Source organism: Hemicordylus capensis, chromosome 15 (assembly GCF_027244095.1).
Source record: "Hemicordylus capensis ecotype Gifberg chromosome 15, rHemCap1.1.pri, whole genome shotgun sequence".
In the NCBI taxonomy this organism is placed as follows: domain Eukaryota; kingdom Metazoa; phylum Chordata; class Lepidosauria; order Squamata; family Cordylidae; genus Hemicordylus; species Hemicordylus capensis.
This window is the reverse complement of record NC_069671.1, coordinates 15808679-15827931: the sequence shown is the minus strand read 5'-3', so window position 1 is coordinate 15827931 and position 19253 is coordinate 15808679. Positions and strand designations below refer to the sequence as shown.

Here is a 19253-nt window from a genome sequence, read left to right as displayed (position 1 = left end):
CTTAGTATGTTGGGTTATTATGTGTTGACTCCATGCAGATGTTCATGGGGGGAAAGTCAAATTAAAAACAATGATTAGGTTCAAATTAAAACTGAAAATTATAAAAAGCTAAAGAAGCTACCAGATATAACAAAATGATGTTATTAAACAGGCTTCTTTAAAAAGTGTATTTTTAGACATTTTTAAAAAACACGGAGGGAGGGAGCATGGCGAAACTCTTCAGGAGGGCATTCCAAAGCCGAGGGGCCACAACTGAAAAGGCCCTGTCTCCCAAAAAGGCCAATCGGATCTCTGTTAGTGGCGGGGTCATGAGCAGGGCCTGAGATGATGATCGGAGGGCCGTGGCAGATACACACACATACACACTCAACCTGGACATGTTGTGTGAAGGGCAAAGGTGTTGCGATCACTTCAGGTGGGTAACTTGCTCCCCTGTGGCCACTAATACTAATTCTTAAAGGTGGCAGCAGGCTGGGGCACCCTTAGGCAGAATCCACCCGGGAGCTCTCGTTGGAATAAACTGGAGCTATGCAAGTGCGTGGTTGTCCTGGTAGATTGGGCTTCATGGGGCAGAACTGCCCCTTCGCCCCCTTTCATGGTACCCCAAATCCACCCCTTCGCTTTGCATCTGAAACTGCTGCCGAGAGAGGCCAATCTACTTTTGATGGTGTGAAACGGAGCAAATCCTTTCGCTCTGTCAATGAGGAGACTCAGCACTCGGGAGCCTCCGTTAAACGGCTTGTGACATCCCAGGGGATCCTTGGAGAGAGAGTGAGATAGGCGGACAGCTGCTCTTGATAATGCCTCTCTGCGGGTGATCGCAAACAGGAAGGCTGTGATTCGAGCCCTGGAAGAAGCCAACGGTTCCCCAGCGCCACGAATACATGCAGAAATGGGAAAGCATGTCTGGAAACTCCCGCCTCAGCCAAGATGGGGCGGCAGGGCGGTGTTCCCTCGAAGGCGTGTGCGCACACTCACCTGTTTCTTGAGGCCTGCTTAGTTCATTTTAGAGCCCGCTCAGGTGGAATCAGGAAGGCCCCTCTCTGAATGCAGGTGCGCACACACGGCCTTGAGCCTGCTGCCGCCCAGAACTAGACTCATGCTGCACACAGATGAAAAAACATTAGAGAGAGAACACTCCTGCAGGGCCGGGGCTGGCTGGATGCTGCACCCAGCACTGAGATGCCTGGGGGAAGGTTAGGCCGGCGCGCGGCGGGGAGACCTCTGCCCAGCGTGTCTGTCCTAGTTCAAAGCAGGCAGCGAGCAGCCGCAGTCATTTAGTGAGCCCAGCCTGTGGGGAAGGCAGGGGCCCGACTGGGGAGCCGGCAGCTGGCCTGGAGCAGCCCTCGGAGGTTGGGGAGGAGGCCCCGGTGGGCATGGCGGGCCCACCTTCTGTCACTGGACTGGCTGGGAGCCGAGGCTGATGAGGGAGGCGTCTTTTGGCTGAGGAAGCAGCGCATTTCGACCACCCTCTTCCCGTCCTCTTGCTGTGGCTTCTGGAGTTCCCTTCTGCTCTTTACAACCTTCCTTTGCCTGCCCGCCTGCCTATTTAAAAGAAAGCACAACTAGGATGTTTGCAGTATTTCCTTGCCATGGTGAATCTTTTCCTTCCTTCCTTCCTCCCTCCCTCCCTCCCTTCTCTCTCTCTTTCCTCCCTCTCTCCCTCCCTTCTCCCTCCCTCCCGTCTCTCTCTCCTTCCTTCCCTCTCCCGTCCTTCTCTCGCTCCCTTCCTTCCTTCTCTCGCTCCCTCCCTCCTCTCTCTCCTTCTCCCTCCCTTCCTTCTCTCTCTTTCCTCCCTCCCTCCTTCCTTCTCTCTCTCCTCCCTCCCTCCTCTCTCCCCTCCCTCCCTTCTCTCTCTCCTTCCTTCCCTCTCTCTCCCTCCCTCCCTTCTCTCTCCCTCCCTCCCTTCTCTCTCTTTCCTCCCTCCCTCCTTCCTCCTCTCTCTCCTCCCTCCCTTCTCTCTCCTTCCTTCCCTCTCTCTCCCTCCCTCCCTTCTCTCTCTCCCTCCCTCCCTTCTCCCTCCCTCCCTTCTCGTTCTCCTTCCTTCCCACTCTCTCTCCCTTCCTTCTCTCTCTCCCTTCCGCCTTTCCCTCTCTCCCTCCCTCCCTTCTCTCCCTCCCTCCTCTCTCTCTTTCTCCCTCCCTCCCTCTCTCTCTCCTCCCTCCCTTCTCCCTCCCTCCCTTCTCTCTCTCCTTCCTCCCCTCTCTCCCTCCCTCCCTCCCCTCTCTCTCTCCCTCCCGTCCTTCTCTCTCTCTCTCCTTCCTTCCCTCTCTCTCTCCCTTCCTTCTCTCTCCCCCTCCCTCCCTCCCTTCTCTCCCTCCCTCCCTCCCTCCCCCCCCCTCTCTCTCTCTCTCTCTTCCTTCCTTCTCTCTCTCTCCCTTCCTGTGCCTGCCTTGCTTTGCAGTTCTGCCCTGGTAGGATAAAGGATGAGCTTCCACCATCCCAGTTTTCCCCAGCACAGAGAACAAGAGGGCACAGGCCTCTGCTTGCGGAGGCAGCTTGGCCTGGTGTCAGCAGCTCACAGCTGTTCCGGGAAGCCTGTAAGGATGTGGGCTGAAGAAGGGCCTCTAAGGACCAGCCCTTCCCCTCAACAAGCTTTGGGTCCTTGAGGAAGCGCTGGAACATGGGGGCATCCATTCAGTGCTCTCTGAAGATTCATGGGGAGCCTGTGGCACCCCCAGTTCTGGGGGATGGAGCAACTGTGCATCAAAGAGCTAAGAAAGGCCGTTGTGGTCAGATTCTCTGGCTGGGGAAGAGCATGGTGTGTTCGCATCTTGCCAGAGAGGCATCAGGAAACTGGGCCTGACCTCTGGCTTCCGCCAGGTGCCTTTCTGCCTCTGCCTCTGCTTGCAAGGTGCTTTCCTCTGAAGGAGCTGGTCTTAATTGCCGTCTTTCCTTGCAGGACAGAGAGCTTCGTCCAGAAGAAATAGAAGGTAAGATGTTTCCTAACCCCTCTTGGCCATTTCGTGCTGCCAGGCATCACCTCCTTTCTCCAGGGCCATCACCTCCTTTCTCCAAGGAAGCCCAGCCCAGTTTGGGGCTCCGAAGACTGACCTCCAAAGCCTGCCTCCAAAGCGCTGTTCCACACAGTGGCCCACCAGATGCCGCTGGAAGCCTACAGGCAGGAGTTGAGGGCATGCCCTCTCTCCTGCTGTTACTCCCCTGCAATTGGTACTCAGAGGCATCCTGTCTTTGAGGCTGAAGGTGGCCTATAGCCCTCCAACTAGTAGCCGTTGATAGACCTCTCCTCCATGAAGTTATCCAAACCCCTCTTAAAGCCATCCAGGTTGTTGGCTGTCACCACATCTTGTGGCAGAGAATTCCACAAGTTGATTGTTGGTTGTGTGAAAAAAATACTTCCATTTGCTGGTCCTAAATTTCCCGGCAATTTCATGGGGTGGCTCCTGGTTCCAGTGTTATGTGAGAGGGAGAAGAATTTCGCTCTATCCACTTTCTCCACTCCACGCATGATTTTATAGACCTCTATCATGTCTCCCCACAGTCATCTTTTTTCTAAACTAAATAGCTCCAGGTGTTGTAGCCTTGCCTCATAAGGAAGGTGCTCCAGGCCCATCTCTTGCAGTGCTCACATGTCAAGTCTCCCATTCAAATGCAAACCAGGGCAGACCCTGCTTGGCTAATTCATGCTTGCTGCCACGAGACCAGCTCCCCTCTCCTGTCAAGCTCCAAGACTGTCCTTGGCATTGGAGTCCCTCTGCCCCTGCCGAATCCCTCCAGCATGACATTGGCAGTGGGGAAGGTGTGTCTGCTCCCCTCCCAAAGGCCCCCGTAACTTTCTTCCTTGGGATTCTCCCTCTCAGAACTGCGAGAAGCCTTCAAAGAGTTTGACAAGGACAGGGATGGCTACATCAACTGCCGGGACCTCGGCAACTGCATGCGCACGATGGGCTACATGCCAACCGAGATGGAGCTGATTGAACTTTCCCAGCAGATCAACATGAACTGTGAGTCCTGGCGGGCGCCCACTTTGCTCCTCTCTGCTCAATGATGACAGCTCTCTGGCCCAATGTGTCCCTTCTCTCCCTTCCCTCTGCTGTTTTCCATGAGCGTGAATCCCCAGATGTACACCAATGGGCCTTATTTATTTATTCATCTATCTATCTATCTATCTATCTATCTATCTATCTATCTATCTATCTATCTATCTATCTATCTATCACATGTTTATACCGCCCAAAACTGGTTTTTATTGGTTTACAACACAATAAAAACAGGCAATAAAAGATTAAAACATTTCAACAATTAAAATTAAAAAGTTAAAACTATTAAAAAAAACAATTAAAACACACCTCAGTATTTAATCTCCGGCAGTGAGGGAAGTTAGTTCTTTCCAGATCTTTGGTTTAATGACCCAAGCAGACACTTCTATTCCTGGGTCTGTGAGAATCAGAGGGCTCTTTCAGTGTCCGCTCTTTCCATCTGGGAAGGCCTGGATGCAGCTGTTTAACCACTTCACGAGGAAAGCAGACTCGTCCCATGTTTCTTCGGATTCAATCAGCCATTTTATCCTCAGATTTCTGTCTCCCGCGATTTAAGTGTCCCACAATGGTCTTCCGGGTTCAATTTTAGGTTCTCATTAGCCTTCTGTCGTTTTCGGAATACTGCATAATGTGCGATCCCCAGGTTTAAAGCTTCATTAGCTGGCCTTGTAATAGTATCTAATTTGCTTGTCATCATTACTATTCTGTGTTCTAGGGGCTTTATGGTTCCGTGCCATTCCTCGGAAAGCTCTTTTTTTTTAATTGACTGAGACGTTCCACCATCTTATCCAAAATAGCTGATTTCCTAGAATCTGAGAGCCCCTTGGGCATTTGGGCATTAGGCTTGCTTCTGGAAATGAGTGATAGGTTGTTGGGGTTGTTCCTGTGCTTCAAAATCGGATTTAAGGTAGCATTCCTTTAAGAACTGGGCTCCTTCCTGCATACCCATTCCTATAGGGTTGGGTAGAAAGTTCTAGATATCTTCCCAGGGAGCAGAATGCATGCCACTCAACTTAAATGGTCCATCCTGTACATAATGTGTGGCAACTACAGAAAGCAATCTCATTTTTGTTCGTGTAAAGGCTGCAATTTGTCCTGTAGATCAGGGATTCTCAATGTTGAGTCCTCAGATGTTATTGGACTTCAGTTCCCAAAATCCCCAGCCAAAAGCCACTGGGGCTGGGGATTATGGAAGTTGAAGTCCAATAACATCTGGAAACCCAACGTTGAGAATCCCTGCTGTAGATGACCATTAGGTGGCTGGGGAAAGTCTGCAGCTGCAGACTCAGTTATTTTATTTTATTACCAAAAAAAACCCAACAGCCTACCTTTTTTTAACTAAAAGAAAATAAATGGTTACCCCTTTTCTCCCACATGCGGCCCTGATCCAAAGCCCAACTTCCAAGTTTCCTATTAAACACAGAGGAGAGAACTGACAGCAAATTCTACTCTGCAGCCTGACAGCAACTTGGGCAAGGGAAGTGGTTCAGTTGCAACTTGTCTTTAGTTGGGGTCCTGAATACCACCCAGGGCTTTCCTAGACAGCAGACTTTACTGCAAGTTTTCTGTGAGGCTTTACTGCAAGTTCAAAGTTGCCCCCACCCCCCAAAAAAACCTGACACAAAAAGTGAGTTTTTTAAAAACTCCGATTATAGATCAGGCTACAATCTAACGCACAATGGAAAACCCCAATCATGTGTGAAGTGCTCCCCGATAGCTTGCAGGGACTTCTGGGTAGATCTGGGAGACTTCTGGGAGAGGAGAGCTGGTCTTATGGTAGCAAGCATGACTTGTACCCATAGCTAAGCAGGATCTGCCCTGGTTGCATCTGAATGGGAGACTTGATGTGTGAGCACTGCAAGATATTCCCCTCAGGGGATGGAGCCGCTCTGGGAAGAGCAGAAGGTTCCCAGTTCCCTCCCTGGCAGCTTCTCCAAGATAGGGCTGAGAGAGATTCCTGCCTGCAACCTTGGAGAAGCCGCTGCCAGTCTGTGAAGACAATACTGAGCTAGATAGACCAATGGTCGGACTCAGTATATGGCAGCTTCCTATGTTCCTATTTTCCTATCTGGCCGATATGTGAATGTGCATCCTCCCTTCTGGAGGAGACACGAACTAAAAGGAGAAAGAGAGTTAGCTGTTTGAAAAAGGGAAAGATGTTGGGAAGTTTAGTCACCAAATCCCACATCATATTGAGATGGTTTGGCTCTAAGAATGTGGATTGAGTGGAGAGAAGCAGAATCAAAAAGTGGAGGTGCGGGGGGTGGGAAGCTAGGGTGCAGATTCTGTTACCTATGAGAAGTTTGTGTTAAAACTCCATAGATGTTGCGGGGGAAAGATCCCTCTAGAATCTAGCCTTCCTGTTTGATTCAGCCACTTGCGTTCATCCTTCTATCACTTGGATAGAGAATGGGGCGTCTTGCCAGAACCAAAGAGGATTAGACTCAATTCTCGCCAATATACTTGTTGTCTTAACTGAATGAAGTCAAACAACAAGGGTACGTGCTCAAAGAAAGTGCTTTATTTCATGTCATGAAAGGCACGAGTATCGTCAGAGCGCATCTGGATGATACTGCGCGCCGAGTTATACAGCAGGTAAATTCTTATAGATTTCAAACATACATGCATATCAATAAAGCGATTAATACACGTCATTAGTTATCAAACTTACATATTCCAGAGGTGTCATCTAGAGCCTGAGAAGATGATTAACTACCTGGCTTCTGACAACTTTTATCCCTATGGTATCTTTTCATACCAGCCAGACCCTCTTTCAGCTGGCGAAGGAATTCAACTAATGGCCTGTGCTCGACCACTCCTGGTACCTGTTGCCTCGGTGGGCCCCTCAACCCACATTCTTGGGAGGGGGCCTCTTGGTCTTACCTCTGGCCTTCAGTTAGCTTCATATTCCATTAGGGATGTGAACCAAACTTTTGAGTTACACTTTAATACATACTTTTATATATTTTTATATACTTATTTGTAGGCCTGGATTAAACATTTCATTATCATAGATAATGTTTGGTTTGGGGTTTTTTGCAGTTTAGAACTCTAAGGCTCATGAAGATCACGTTTATTTACATGTACTGTTACACATGTGTACTGTTGATCATATTTTAATACCTTCGTCGTCGTCCCCTTCGTACTCTGGCGTTGAAGTTAGATAATGAGGTCATTCACACAATCAAAAACTGTGTTCTACTGGGTTTGGGAACTGTGTGTGCTCCCAGTTTTCGGTTGCGTGGAAGCAAGGTAGGAGGGAAACCTGGCAAGAAGCGATTGTGTGGAAGCAAGGGAGGAGGAAAAGCTACCCAGGTCCCCCTCCTACCTTGCTTCCACACCACCACATCCACCCAGCTTTTCCTCCTCCCTTGCTTCCACACAACCAAAAATTGGGAGCATACACAGCTCCCAAACCTGGATAGAACACAGTGAGGTGGGTCTCACAATCAATGAGAGGGCCAAATGCTCGCTTCTGCCTTCGAAGGGTGATCACCTTACATTACTCTCTACGGGTGACAGAAAGCACGAACAGGAAGTCCAACGTTCAAAGGCAGAAGTCCGTATTGCTCATTGAAACGCCTTTTCCGTCTGTCTCCCTAGTGGGTGGCCATGTAGATTTCGATGACTTTGTGGAACTGATGGGGCCAAAGCTGCTGGCAGAGACAGCCGACATGATTGGGGTCAAGGAGCTACGGGATGCTTTCAGGGAGGTAAGAGGCACCCTGTGCGAACACTTTCTCTGCACTGATTTGTCCCGTGTTCTTGATTGCGAGCCAGTGGTGGCTACATCAACCCCAAGTGTGACTCCATCATGACGGAAGAAGAGCTGGCCTTGTGGTAGCAAGCCTGACTTTTCCCCTTAGCTAAGCAGGGTCCAGCCTGGTTGCATTTGAATGGGAGACTTGATGTGTGAGGACTGTAAGATATTCCCCTTAAGGGATGGAGCCGCTCTGGGAAGAGTGGAAGGTTCCAAGTTCCCCCCTGGCAACACCCAACACCCCATGCACACTGTCTAACATGATGCCGGGGCTCGACGGGGAGCTTTCCCCCCCTACAAGGCCCCCTCCCTAGCTCTGTGCTAGACTTGTAAAAGAATATTCTCCTGCATTATTCAGCATAGGAGAAAACATTTCAGAGAATTATTCTGCCCTTTCTTTAGAACGCATTGGAGAATATTCTTTTACAAGTCTGCCTCGGAGGTCGGTGTGGAAAATATTGGATTGCTGGCATTGCTCCACATGCAGAATATGGAAGGTCATTGGGCTAAAGGGTCAAAAAGAATGGCAGAGAATTGGATTGCTTTTCAGACAAGCCCTTTTCTGGCCATCCTTTGACTGTTCGCTGCTGCCTGCTTTGTTGCTTTGTGTACAGTTTGCCCTAATTTTGCTCTTTTACATGAGACCATAAGAACAGCCCTGCTGGATCAGGCCCAAGGCCTATCCGGTCCAACATCCTGTTTCACACACGATGAAACAGCCACCGGGCTAGTAGCCATGGATAGACCTGTCCTCCATGAATTTGTCTAAGCCTCTTTTAAAGCCATCCAAGCTGGTGGCCATCACCACATCCCATGGTAGAGACTGGCCATAGAATAATTATGCGCTGTGTGAAAAAGGTACTTCCTCTAGTCGGTCCTAAATGTCCCAGCCTTCAGTTTCATGGGGTGACCCCTGGTTCTAGTGTTGTGAGAGAGGGAGAAAAATCTCTCTCTGTCTACCCTCTCCACTCCATAGATGATTTTATACACCTCGATCATGTCTCCCCTTAGTTGCTTCTTTTAGTCTGCTTCTGTTCCCCTTGGAGGAGAGTTTAGTTTCTGATTTCCTTGCATGTCCACACCCCTCCTTTTTTTAAATTACAAGATAGCACTGGGGGGGTTTTCTTCTGGGGACAAACAACAGAGAAGAGGTCTTTGCCTTCACTGGGGGCTTTCTGGAGGCATGCCTGTCCCCTGTTGGGAATCAGGTGCTGGACTAATGGTGCTCTCAAGCTTCTGGTCACCACATCTAAAAAAGGACATTGCAGAACTGGAAAAGGTGCAGAGGAGGGCAACCGAGATGATCAGGGGCCTGGAGCACCTTCCTTAGGAGGCAAGGCTACAACACCTGGGTCTTTTTAGTGTAGAAAAAAGACAATTGCGGGGAGACATGATAGAGGTCCATAAAACCATGCATGGTGTGGAGAAAGTGGATAGAGAGAAATTCTTCTCCCTCTCCCATAACACTAGAACCAGGGGTCATCCCATGAAATTGATTGCTGGGAAATTTAGGACCAGCAAATGGAAATGTTTTTTCACACAACACATAATCAACTTGTGGAATTCTCTGCCACAAGATGTGGTGACAGTCAACTACCTGGAAGGCTTTAAGAGCGGTTTAGATAGCTTCATGGAGGAGAGGTCTATCAACGGCTACTCATCGGAAGGCTACAGGCCACCTCCAGCCTCAAAGGCAGGATGCCTCTGAGTACCAGTTGCAGGGGAGTCACAGCAGGAGAGAGGGCATGCGTGCTTCCAGTGGCATCTGGTGGGCCACTGTGTGAGACAGGATGCTGGACTAGATGGGCCTCCTTGGGCCTGATCCAGCAGGGCTGTTCTTATGTTCTCCAGTGGGGCTGCTCTTAAATCCCAGGGTTTGCTACCCAACACTGGAGAAACAGATTGATCTGGCAGGCTGGAACCAGACAAGATAGAGAGAGATGTGGCTCAGATCACGATGGGGAAGTGTCTCAGAAGGCAGACCAGCTGTCTCTTATCCCTGTGGATGTCTGCTGCTCTCTTGTAGTTTGACACCAATGGTGATGGAGAGATCAGCACCAATGAACTGCGAGAAGCTATGAAGAAGCTGCTTGGACAGCAAGTGGGACATCGAGATATAGAGGACATAATCCGGGACGTGGACCTGAATGGAGATGGGCGAGTAGACTTTGAAGGTAATGGCCCCTTGGGGCAAACGGGGAGGAGGCAGCAAATCTGGACTGGGTTCAGACTTGTAAAACTGGCCCCCTTCACCCCATGAAAGTCTCTTTTTTAAAAACTGAGTGCCCTTGAGATCCCTTTAGCGCCTTACATTTCTGGCTTAATCAGACAGAGCAGTAGGGCATGTATTCACTTCCCTTGGCCCTGCGACCCAGAGCTAGTTCTGCTATGCACAGTGAAGACCAGAGGTGAAATGCATGGATGTTCCGACATGTTCTGGGGCCTGCCTGTCATACCAAGCATGTTCCTTCCCTCTTGCTGTCCCGGGATCTCAGTGGGCCAGCTGGTGATGGTGTCTGTCCCTCCTTCCTGTTTTCTGCTCCTCCTGCTTATGTGCAGGAGATGCCAGCAGGACGAAAGACGTGTCCACCTCGAGACAGCAGGCACACAGGACAGCACGCTTCTCTCTGGCGCTCAAGCAGCAAACCAAAAGCCAAATGTTGCTTTTTGTTGTTGTTCTAATGCTGCTTTTCATTGGCTCTAGCAAATGTCACAAAATCTGGACACTCCAGAGAGACACGCAATTCAGGCCTGGATGTCTGAAGGATTGCCTTCTCCCGCATCAGCCTGTTTGCTGTCGGAGGCCTTGTTCCACATCCCATTGCACTAGCGGTACAATTGGCAGGGCCTTCTTGGTAGCAACACCCAGACTGTGGGCTGGCCCAGCAACACCCCCCCACCCCCACTGCTGATTTTTAGTTAGCCCATAGTAAGGGCTCACTCTTTGTGCCTGGCTTTTAACTAGTGGGGCCCAGTTAAAGGTAAAGTGTGCCATTGAGTCGGCTAGCTTCAGGGAGGGGAGCGGGGATCAGTGTTCTCTCAATTTCCCCCCCCCAACTGTGTGCGGAATGAGTTTTCTTCTGGGTGGCAGTATCAAGGCAGCATGTGCGCATGTATATTCAGAGTGGGACCTTCCTGATTAAACCTGAGCGGGATCCAAAATCAACTGAGCGGATATTAAAAAATGTGCGAGTGAGCGCACATGTCTTAGAGGGAACACTGGCAGGGATCTCTATAATATACCATGGACTTGCGCAATGCATTATGGAAGTTCCAGGGGGCGAGGTGATGCTTCACAGCATCCCGACCCTCCAAGCTACTGGCAGAAGCCATTAATCGTCTGGGTGCAACAAGAAGGAGATCGTCCAGCCGGGGAGGTAAGCTGTTCGAGGCTTCCTCCCCTCGCCCCTTCAAGCCCTTCTCATGGATCGAGAGAAAGGGCTCAATGTTTCTCTGCCCAAAGGAGTCACAACAATCCAAAAACTGGTGGTGGTGGGCAGAGAAACATTGGGTAGAGAAACATTGGGCCCTTTCTCTCGATCCATGAGAAGGACTTGAAGGGGCGAGGGGAGGAAGCCTCGAACAGCTTACCTCACCGGCTGGACGATCTCCTTCTTGTTGCACCCAGATGATTAATGGCTTCTTCCAGTAGCTTGGTGGTGGTGGTGGTGGCGGCAGAGTGAGCTAGCTGATTCCACCACATACCAGTCTCTCTCTTCCCTTATTGTCTCCAGAGTTTGTCAGAATGATGTCACGCTGAAGATGGTTCGGGCTGAAAAACCAATCAGCACCTGATTGAGGGTAGAAGAGGGCCTGAATAGAGCATCTAGCCCCGATGTTCCTATGCAAAGGTTGATGCGCTACAAGGTTGACACCTGCCTCTCCGACCCAAAGTGGCCCTGATGCTCCTTCACCCTTCCACACTGTGAAAGACTCGGATCGGCCTGTAACTGGAAGCCCTCCGGGGGGAGAAGCTGGCCAAAGGGAAGCTCTGCTCCAGGACCAGCCACGGAGTGTCTGAAGTCAGAGATTCTGCTTTTACTCTTCCACGGACCTCTGCAAAGCAAAGAGAAGGAAAGGTTCTCAGACTGGTGGCTGACAGCATGGCCGTCCAGAATTGGTGCTTACCATAGACTCTGCTCTGCTCCTGTTCTTTCTCCCTTGGTGAACTGAAGTTGTATTTGCTGCCTCCCCTGTGTGTCCATCTGTAGAATTATTTCTGCCTCCCTGGAATGTTTCTGTGTCTCCCCATGGTTATGTTAATGAGAACTACTATAAACGTTTGCAACCACACAAAAAAATTGGATAAATATAAAACTGAAAACTTTGCACAGGCCTGACACTTCTGTGAGGGAGGTGTGTGTAGTTCAAGGCCCCTGCCTAATTTCAGTTCTTTCTTGGGGCCCACAGATCCTCGCTGTTGGTGTCGCTTGCTTCCAAGACAAACACATAGGGCTTCCACATTAGCACGAGACATTCCAAATTGACTGGAAATGGAATTAAACTGGCGGTTTCACATGGCCACGTAATGTAGCTCTATATTCCTTGGCAGTGCCTGTCCTCTCTGGGCCAAGAGTTCTTATTTTCTTTACTCACAACTATTCAATGCCATTTGGCAAAAGGCCGCCACAGTGCTAATTAGTGCTTCTGCCTCTACTATTGTGTGCTATTCATTGTGACTGTGGTGGCGGCGGCGGGGGTGGGTGGGGGTTGGGGGGTTAATCCGTTCCTGCTCCCTATAAGGCAGGCCTGCTCAATTTGGGGGCCCCCAGCAGTTTTGGGACTACAACTCCCATAATCCCCAGCCACAGTGGCCAACAGCCAAGGATTATGGGAGTTGTAGGCCAACATCTGCAGGAGGGCCGAAGCTGAGGACACCTGCTGTAAGGGGATTATGGGAGCTGTAGTCAACAACATCTGGGAATCCCTGTTAGAGGGAACACTGGCTGTGTTAGCCTCATTCTCAGCACTGGCCCCACACTCTTGCATGTGATGTCAGAGGCAGGGAGGGCGTGAAATACTGCTAGAGAGGAGAAGGGCGTGCCTTGTGCTCCCAGCCAATGAGCACTTTCCTCGCTGGCTCGGTGCGGAGGGGGCAAAGGGTTGCCCTGGCTGAGGGCGAGACACGCCCCTCTCCTCTCTAGCAATGTTTCATGCTGACTGGGGAGGAATGGACTCTCCCTGCCTCAAGCATTGGCCCCTCCCCTGTGTCTGACATCAGATGTAAGGGGGCGGGGCCAGTGTTGAGAATGGCCAATCACAGCCCCAGGAGAGTTTCACTTCTCCTGTGAGCAGTTGGTGGAATCCTTGAAAGGAAGCTCCTTTCCCTGGAAGGAATATCCGGGGTGGATATTGGTTCCCTGGCCCCTGCCAAACTCCCTATGCCCCTGATAAACCCATAGCTAAAATCTTGGGAAGCCTGGCGGGGGGGGGGCTCCTTGGGGCGGAGGACAATTACGCCCCACCCCCCGCCTTGCTCAATTGTCAGTACCCTGCTGGGGTTTATGGGGTCCTGGTGGTTGAAAAATAAATAACATTATTTCGCGACAGAGTGGACTGAAGGAAAGCTCTGTCACTCTCACGTGGACACTATGAGTGTTTTAAGAGCAGGTTCAGCTGGGCTCCAGCCCACTGCCCATCTAGCAGGATCTTCCCATGGTAGGGATCATTCCCAGCTCCACCACAACCTCAAAACCTGATAGCTGAAGAGAGCAGCTCTCAGCATCCAAGGTGCATGCGCGACCTCTGTCTACCTCCCCATCAGCAAGGCATCCCCACAAGTTTCTATTTTATTTTATTGATTGACATGACGAGATCATCATTCTAGCGAGGGTTAGCCTTCTGATTAGAGTGGCCATGCCCCCCGGAATTCCGGGTTTCACCTGGATTTTAAGCATCTCACCCAGATTGCTTAGCCCACCCAGATTCGTCCAGATTTCAGCTTTAATAAAATAAAATAAAATAAAATAAAATAAAAGCTAAGCTCCAGCCCTTGTAGAAGCAGAGTTACGGAGCAAGACGTGCAGCCACTCTTCTGCTCAAACATGATTTTCAAGCCAATTTACACAACATGCAAACGAGGCACTCGAATTTGGAAAGCAAGAATCTGGAAACCCTACTTCTGATAATGGGATAGGTCAGGAGACAGCTCTGTCCTCCTCCTGTAAACCAAGGGATGGCTTTCTTCCCATAACCAAATCTGGGAATTAAAATCAGAGAGAGAGAGAGAGAAAGTTTTTTCTTGTGCAGGGAGTGGGATGGGTGGGCCAGGGATTGAACCTGCAATCTAATAATCTAATTGCAGGGATAATCTCTCTGTTTTCATCTCCCAGCTAGTGCTGGCAGGGCTTCCAAGCAACTCAGTAGGACCAGACAACAGCCAAGTGAGGGGCCCGTCCATGCTCCATTTGGCGCACGCTGGCTGCAGTCACTGATCTAGCAGCAGCCAGGCCAACTCCAGACACCTCTCCAAGGCACACAGCCTTCATCCACCACATTAGACCATTTTAATTGCTTGCGAACATCCTGACTGCAGCCCGGGCCATCAGTTCAATGAAGGATTATCTTCAGAAAGACTCGTTAATGGGAGGAAATTCAAGGGCTTGAGAAGCTGCCAGACATCCCGCCCCCCCCCCCCCCACTTGTCAGTCATTAACACAAATCCCAGTTAGCTAAGGAGATAGGGTGGCTAAGCAGGCCGGTAATCGGATACGAAGTTGTGTGCGTCTGCAGGGCGGGTGGCTCAGTTTCTGTTCGGGGGGAGAGGCTGATAGTGAGGTCATTCACACAATCAACAACGGTGTTCTACTAGGGTTTGGGAGCTGTGTGCACCCCCAATTTTTGGTTGTGTGGAAGCAAGGTAGGAGGGAAACCTGGGTTCGCAGGAGGCTGGCACGTCTTTGCTGGTCTTGAGGGAGCAAGCTTGACTTGTCCCCTTAGCTAAGCAGGGTCTGCCCTGGTTGCATTTGAATGGGAGACCACATGTGAGCACTGTAAGATATTCCCCTTAAGGGGATGGAGCCGCTCTGGCAAGAGCATCTATAATAAATAATAATAGTAGTAATAATAATGCTGGGAGAACGCACCTGGAGAGACCTATAGAGTCTGCAATGTCACATAGCCCTTCAAAGTACCGCTAGAGAGATCTATTCAAAAGTTGACAGTCCTAAATACTGCTCAGGTCCCTGGCCAACAATTTGGAGACTTTAGCCAACATGGGGCTACATTCTGCCAAGATCTGGGCCCTCATTGGGAGGGCTGGGTAAAGCTGTTTGCTTACCTGTTGGGCTGAGCTGCTCTTTCCCACACGATCAATCCTGCTTAATTTCCCTTTCTTGCCTAATAACTTGTGACCTGTGACTGAAAGTGTAATTAAATGCTTTCGAAGCTATGCTGCTGTGCTGGCCTGCATTAGTTGCAGCTTAAGCTGAGAAATCGTGAGGGATTAATGAGGATTGGCTGTAATCAATGCAAATGAACCTTAACGAGGCTCTCTCTCCTCTGCCAACTGGATGGGAGGTGTAGCCTTTGCGGTAACTTTGGGGCAAGTGTGAAGGTACCTGCTTTCCCAGTGGTGCCTCTGGACCGCCCTGGCCTACTGGGTTCTGGTAGTCCTATTGCATCAAGAACATCTAAATTAAGAGGGGTAGCTATATTCATCTCTAAAGACTGCCCTTTTAGGCCATCTAGAACACATGCTGACCTAGCAAGACGATACAGCTTTATAGAAGGCATATTCTTTGATAAACCGATGACAGTGGACTCAATTTATGCCCCTAAGAACAAGTGACACTTCTTCCTTCAGCCATTATTGAACACACTACATACATACATAAAAACTGGGTTTTAGGAGAAGGGTTTAATACCTGAATGAACCCAAAATTTTGGACACTTCTAAAAGTGTCAGATCTGTTTGTCTCCCAAACAGGTCAAATCTGTTTGCCTCCCATTATGCCACCTTCATCCGTGTCCAAATTCAACCTCCATATCTTGTAAGGCTGCCTCTGTCTGAGAAGGAGTAAAGATATAGGAGTTTCCCATAGTCTGGGAAACATACCAGCGGGGATTCGAACCGGCAACCTCTGGCTTGCTGGTCGTCATTTCCCCACTGCGCCATTAGGTGGCTCTGAGGAGTACTTGCATCAAAAAGATCAAGGATCAATATAATTTTATCAAACGATGTGTTTAATATGAAGTATAAAAAATACAGTCCAGTAAACAGATAATTTAAAAGTTATATAAAAGATTCAGTGCATCATACGAACTGTGTAACATAGAAAAGTGTTTATCTGCTCTCTGGGATCCCCATATGGGTAAAATGTGATCGCCACTAATCTGTCCTTGTGTGGAAAAGATCCAGCCAGACGCTTTTTGAAGTGCGTTCCTTGGTGGCCTTTGAGTTTAAGGCTTCTTTCTTAGACATTTGAAAATATTCACATTCCCTCCTGGAATCAAACCCTGTTCACTAGAAGATGATGGTAAATTAAAGATGAATCTTGTCAATCAAATGGAATATCCTGCACCTTCCACAGTAAAGGTTTCCCAGTAGAGTACTATCGTATCTGGATGAACCCAGAGGCTTTTGTCTTATCTTATCTTGTTAGCTTGCAGCATTTCCCACATTCCAGGGACCCGACCTTTCTCATATAAGGGCATGCAATTAAGATTAAGAGCATCATCTTTGGAAGCTGCTGGATTCTAGAGAGGACAGAACACACTTGCTCCAAGTTCTCCAATTATCCTGGAACTTTTTTTATTTGTAACTGCGCAGCGTCATCTAGTGCCTGATCTGCACATCACTTTCCTCAGCCGCCCAGACTCACTTGATATAAAAACAGAGCAGTAAGGGATTCTTCCTCCCTGCCCCCATATGCTGCCCACCTCCTGCAGAGCTTCATTATAGACTCTTCTTCGGCTCTTCCAAATGCTCAGAAGCCTTTCATTGAAGTGACTCAGCTCTTACAGGGCTTCTAAAGGCCAATTTTTCTCCACGGGCTTTGTAAACCTTACTGAATAATTTACTACAGAAGAAGCCAAAGATCAAACACGTCTTTGACAGCAAAATGAAGGTTGTATGTCTGCTTTCTGCCGCAGAAGGGACCTCTATGTTTCGCTTAGTGGTAAAGACAAACCCAGAATTGTGGTAAGCTTGGTGGTAAAAAATAAACCTACTTGGGGGCGGGGGAGGAACAGCCACAGATGTTTTGTGGTCTCTGCAGTCCTAGGTGCAACCTGGCATCTATTTTGCATCTTGCAGAACCCAGCTCAAGGAAATCTTGCCTTTCTACAGGCTTAAGAATGTTATCAACTGCAGATTTTGGGACTCCAACATTTTGAGGTGATTCACACAATCAGAAACTGTTCTACCTGAGTTTGGGAGCTGTGTGTGTTCTCAATTTTCAGTTGTGTGGAAGCAAGGTACGAGAGGAGGATAAACTGGGTAGCTTTTCCCCTTACCTTGCTTCCACACAACTAAAAACTGGGAGCACACACAGCTCCCAAATCTGGGTAGAACAGTTTTTGATTGTGTGATGACATCTATGTCTCTTCCATTCCCTCTTGTCATTTTGCTTCATTCGTTCAACTATATGCAATTTTCCTCAAAATTCTGAAGCAAAACAAAATACAAGGGCATCTTTTACCAGCTTTGGCTGGCATATCAGCTATGACCCTTCTTGGAGAAACCGGAATCGGCTTTTGTCTCTCACACAGCGGTCACATCGCGATTACAATGCACTCTACATTGGGCTGCCTTCGCAGATCGTTTGGAAGCTTCAGGCAGCTGATTCAGAGCGCTGCTGCAAGGATGCTTGTGGGTGCTAAGTCACTATCTATCTTCCAGCACATTCACTGGTTGCCAGCTTGCTTCCGGGCCAGCTTCAGAGCTCTGGGCCTGACCTTTAAAGCCCTTCGTTGCATAGGAATAGAATACTTATTGGACCGTATTCACATATATGAATTTGCCAGGACCCTAGGATTGTCAAATTCAGTTCTCTCAGCCTTGAAACACAAACCAGGGACAGGGCTTTCTGAGCAGTGCGCCCCCCCCCCCCGTCTTTGAAACACCCTCCCAGAAGGGAATCTTCAGTCTCTTTCCTTATCTAGTTTTGAAGGACCTAAAAACCCTCCTTTTAAAGAAACTTTCATAGAGAAGCGCCGAAAGGAGGTCGGCGGGGAGAGAAGGAATTCCCTCCCCTCCCCGCAAACGATTCCTTACCTTTCCCTGGGTGACAGGACAGTTGTGTACTGGTCAATTGCATCCCGGTCAATTGCGTCCTGGTCATTGGCGTCCCTGGACATTTGTGTCTGGTTTTTTTGTGTCCCGGATGTTTGCGTCCTTAACCCACAGTATTTGGGTTTTCCCTGGTGCTCTCCTGCGGGCCGCTCACAGCTCACCCGGCAGCTCTGGGGATCAGGTGCAGGGAAGCACTGCCACGCGGGGCCCCACCTCCCAGAGCCCAAATAATGCACAGTGCGGCTGCAAGCAGCTGCGGATGACACACAATCAGTTAGCCTGGCTTTTGGGTGTGCTCACGGGCTACTTTTCCCTAGCCCAGTTTCCACTGCTTGTGAGAATAGCTTCATCGATTAATTAATAATAATTAATATACATAATAATCTATCTAGAAATATATAAAATTGAACATCCGTCTGCTCTCTATGCATTCCTGTGCCCTCTGAGGTATTGGCACCAAACTTGGCACACTGACTGCCTAGGACCCTACGAGTAATGCAGGGTACCCGGGAACCGCCGACAGGTGGATATGCAACAGGTAGAGCCACAGAACAGATAGGGATGCAGTAACAAAGAGAAACTCGCACCAAGTGACTCTACGAGTAACACAGGGTACCCGGGAACCCTCGACAACCACCTCGCACAGACAGGCAGGCGGATATACAACGGGTATAGCCGCAAAATGGACAAGGATGCTATAACAAAGAGAAACTCGTGCCATAAGCCCGAGCAATGCCGCCGGGCACTAAGCTAGGACATAAATAAATCTGGTCCTCGGGAGGGGCACTCTGCACGTGCTCAGGGACCCCCTATTACGACTTGTGCGTTCCAAAAGCCAGGGGAGAAACTGCGAACGAGAAGGCTGCAAGCAGGACAGCACGCGCCGCTGGGCTTCCTCGACGGACGGCACCCGTTGCCATGCCAACCCCAGGCCCCTATTTCCGGCTTCCTGCCAGCGCAATCCCATCATGCCCCGCGCTGACAAGCCGCGTTGGAGTTTTCTGATTGGTCAATAAATCGCGGACTCTACCTTGAGGAAAGCGGGGGGGGGAGGATTCACGCCGCTTCGAGGGTCTCTCGAGGCAAGCGGTGAAAGGGAATAGGCAACAACGGGGGTGATGGAGGCTATTTTTCACATCTTATATGGAGCTCATACCTGGGAAGAGAAGCTCCAGCAGAGAGAGGGAGGGAGGCGAACTCCCTCTCCCCTCCCCGGTTGCCGACGAGAGGTGGGATGCGCCATCGACCTTCCCATCAT

The 19253-nt window shown here is 49.6% G+C and overlaps 1 protein-coding gene across 8 annotated transcripts in view; it reads left to right on the top strand.

Moving 5' to 3' along the window:
- Positions 1 to 12090, top strand: part of CABP1 (calcium binding protein 1) — a 39244-nt gene extending 27154 nt beyond the window's left edge. For all 8 annotated transcript variants that reach the window (XM_053280330.1, XM_053280334.1, XM_053280329.1 and 5 more), the window contains 5 exons: positions 2903 to 2933; positions 3822 to 3965; positions 7605 to 7714; positions 9788 to 9935; positions 11496 to 12090. In XM_053280330.1, coding sequence (XP_053136305.1) covers positions 2903 to 2933; positions 3822 to 3965; positions 7605 to 7714; positions 9788 to 9935; positions 11496 to 11521 — 459 coding nt within the window. In that variant the 3' untranslated portion in view covers positions 11522 to 12090. The remainder of the gene's footprint in view (positions 1 to 2902; positions 2934 to 3821; positions 3966 to 7604; positions 7715 to 9787; positions 9936 to 11495) is intronic.
- The last annotated feature ends 7163 nt before the right edge of the window (positions 12091 to 19253 follow it).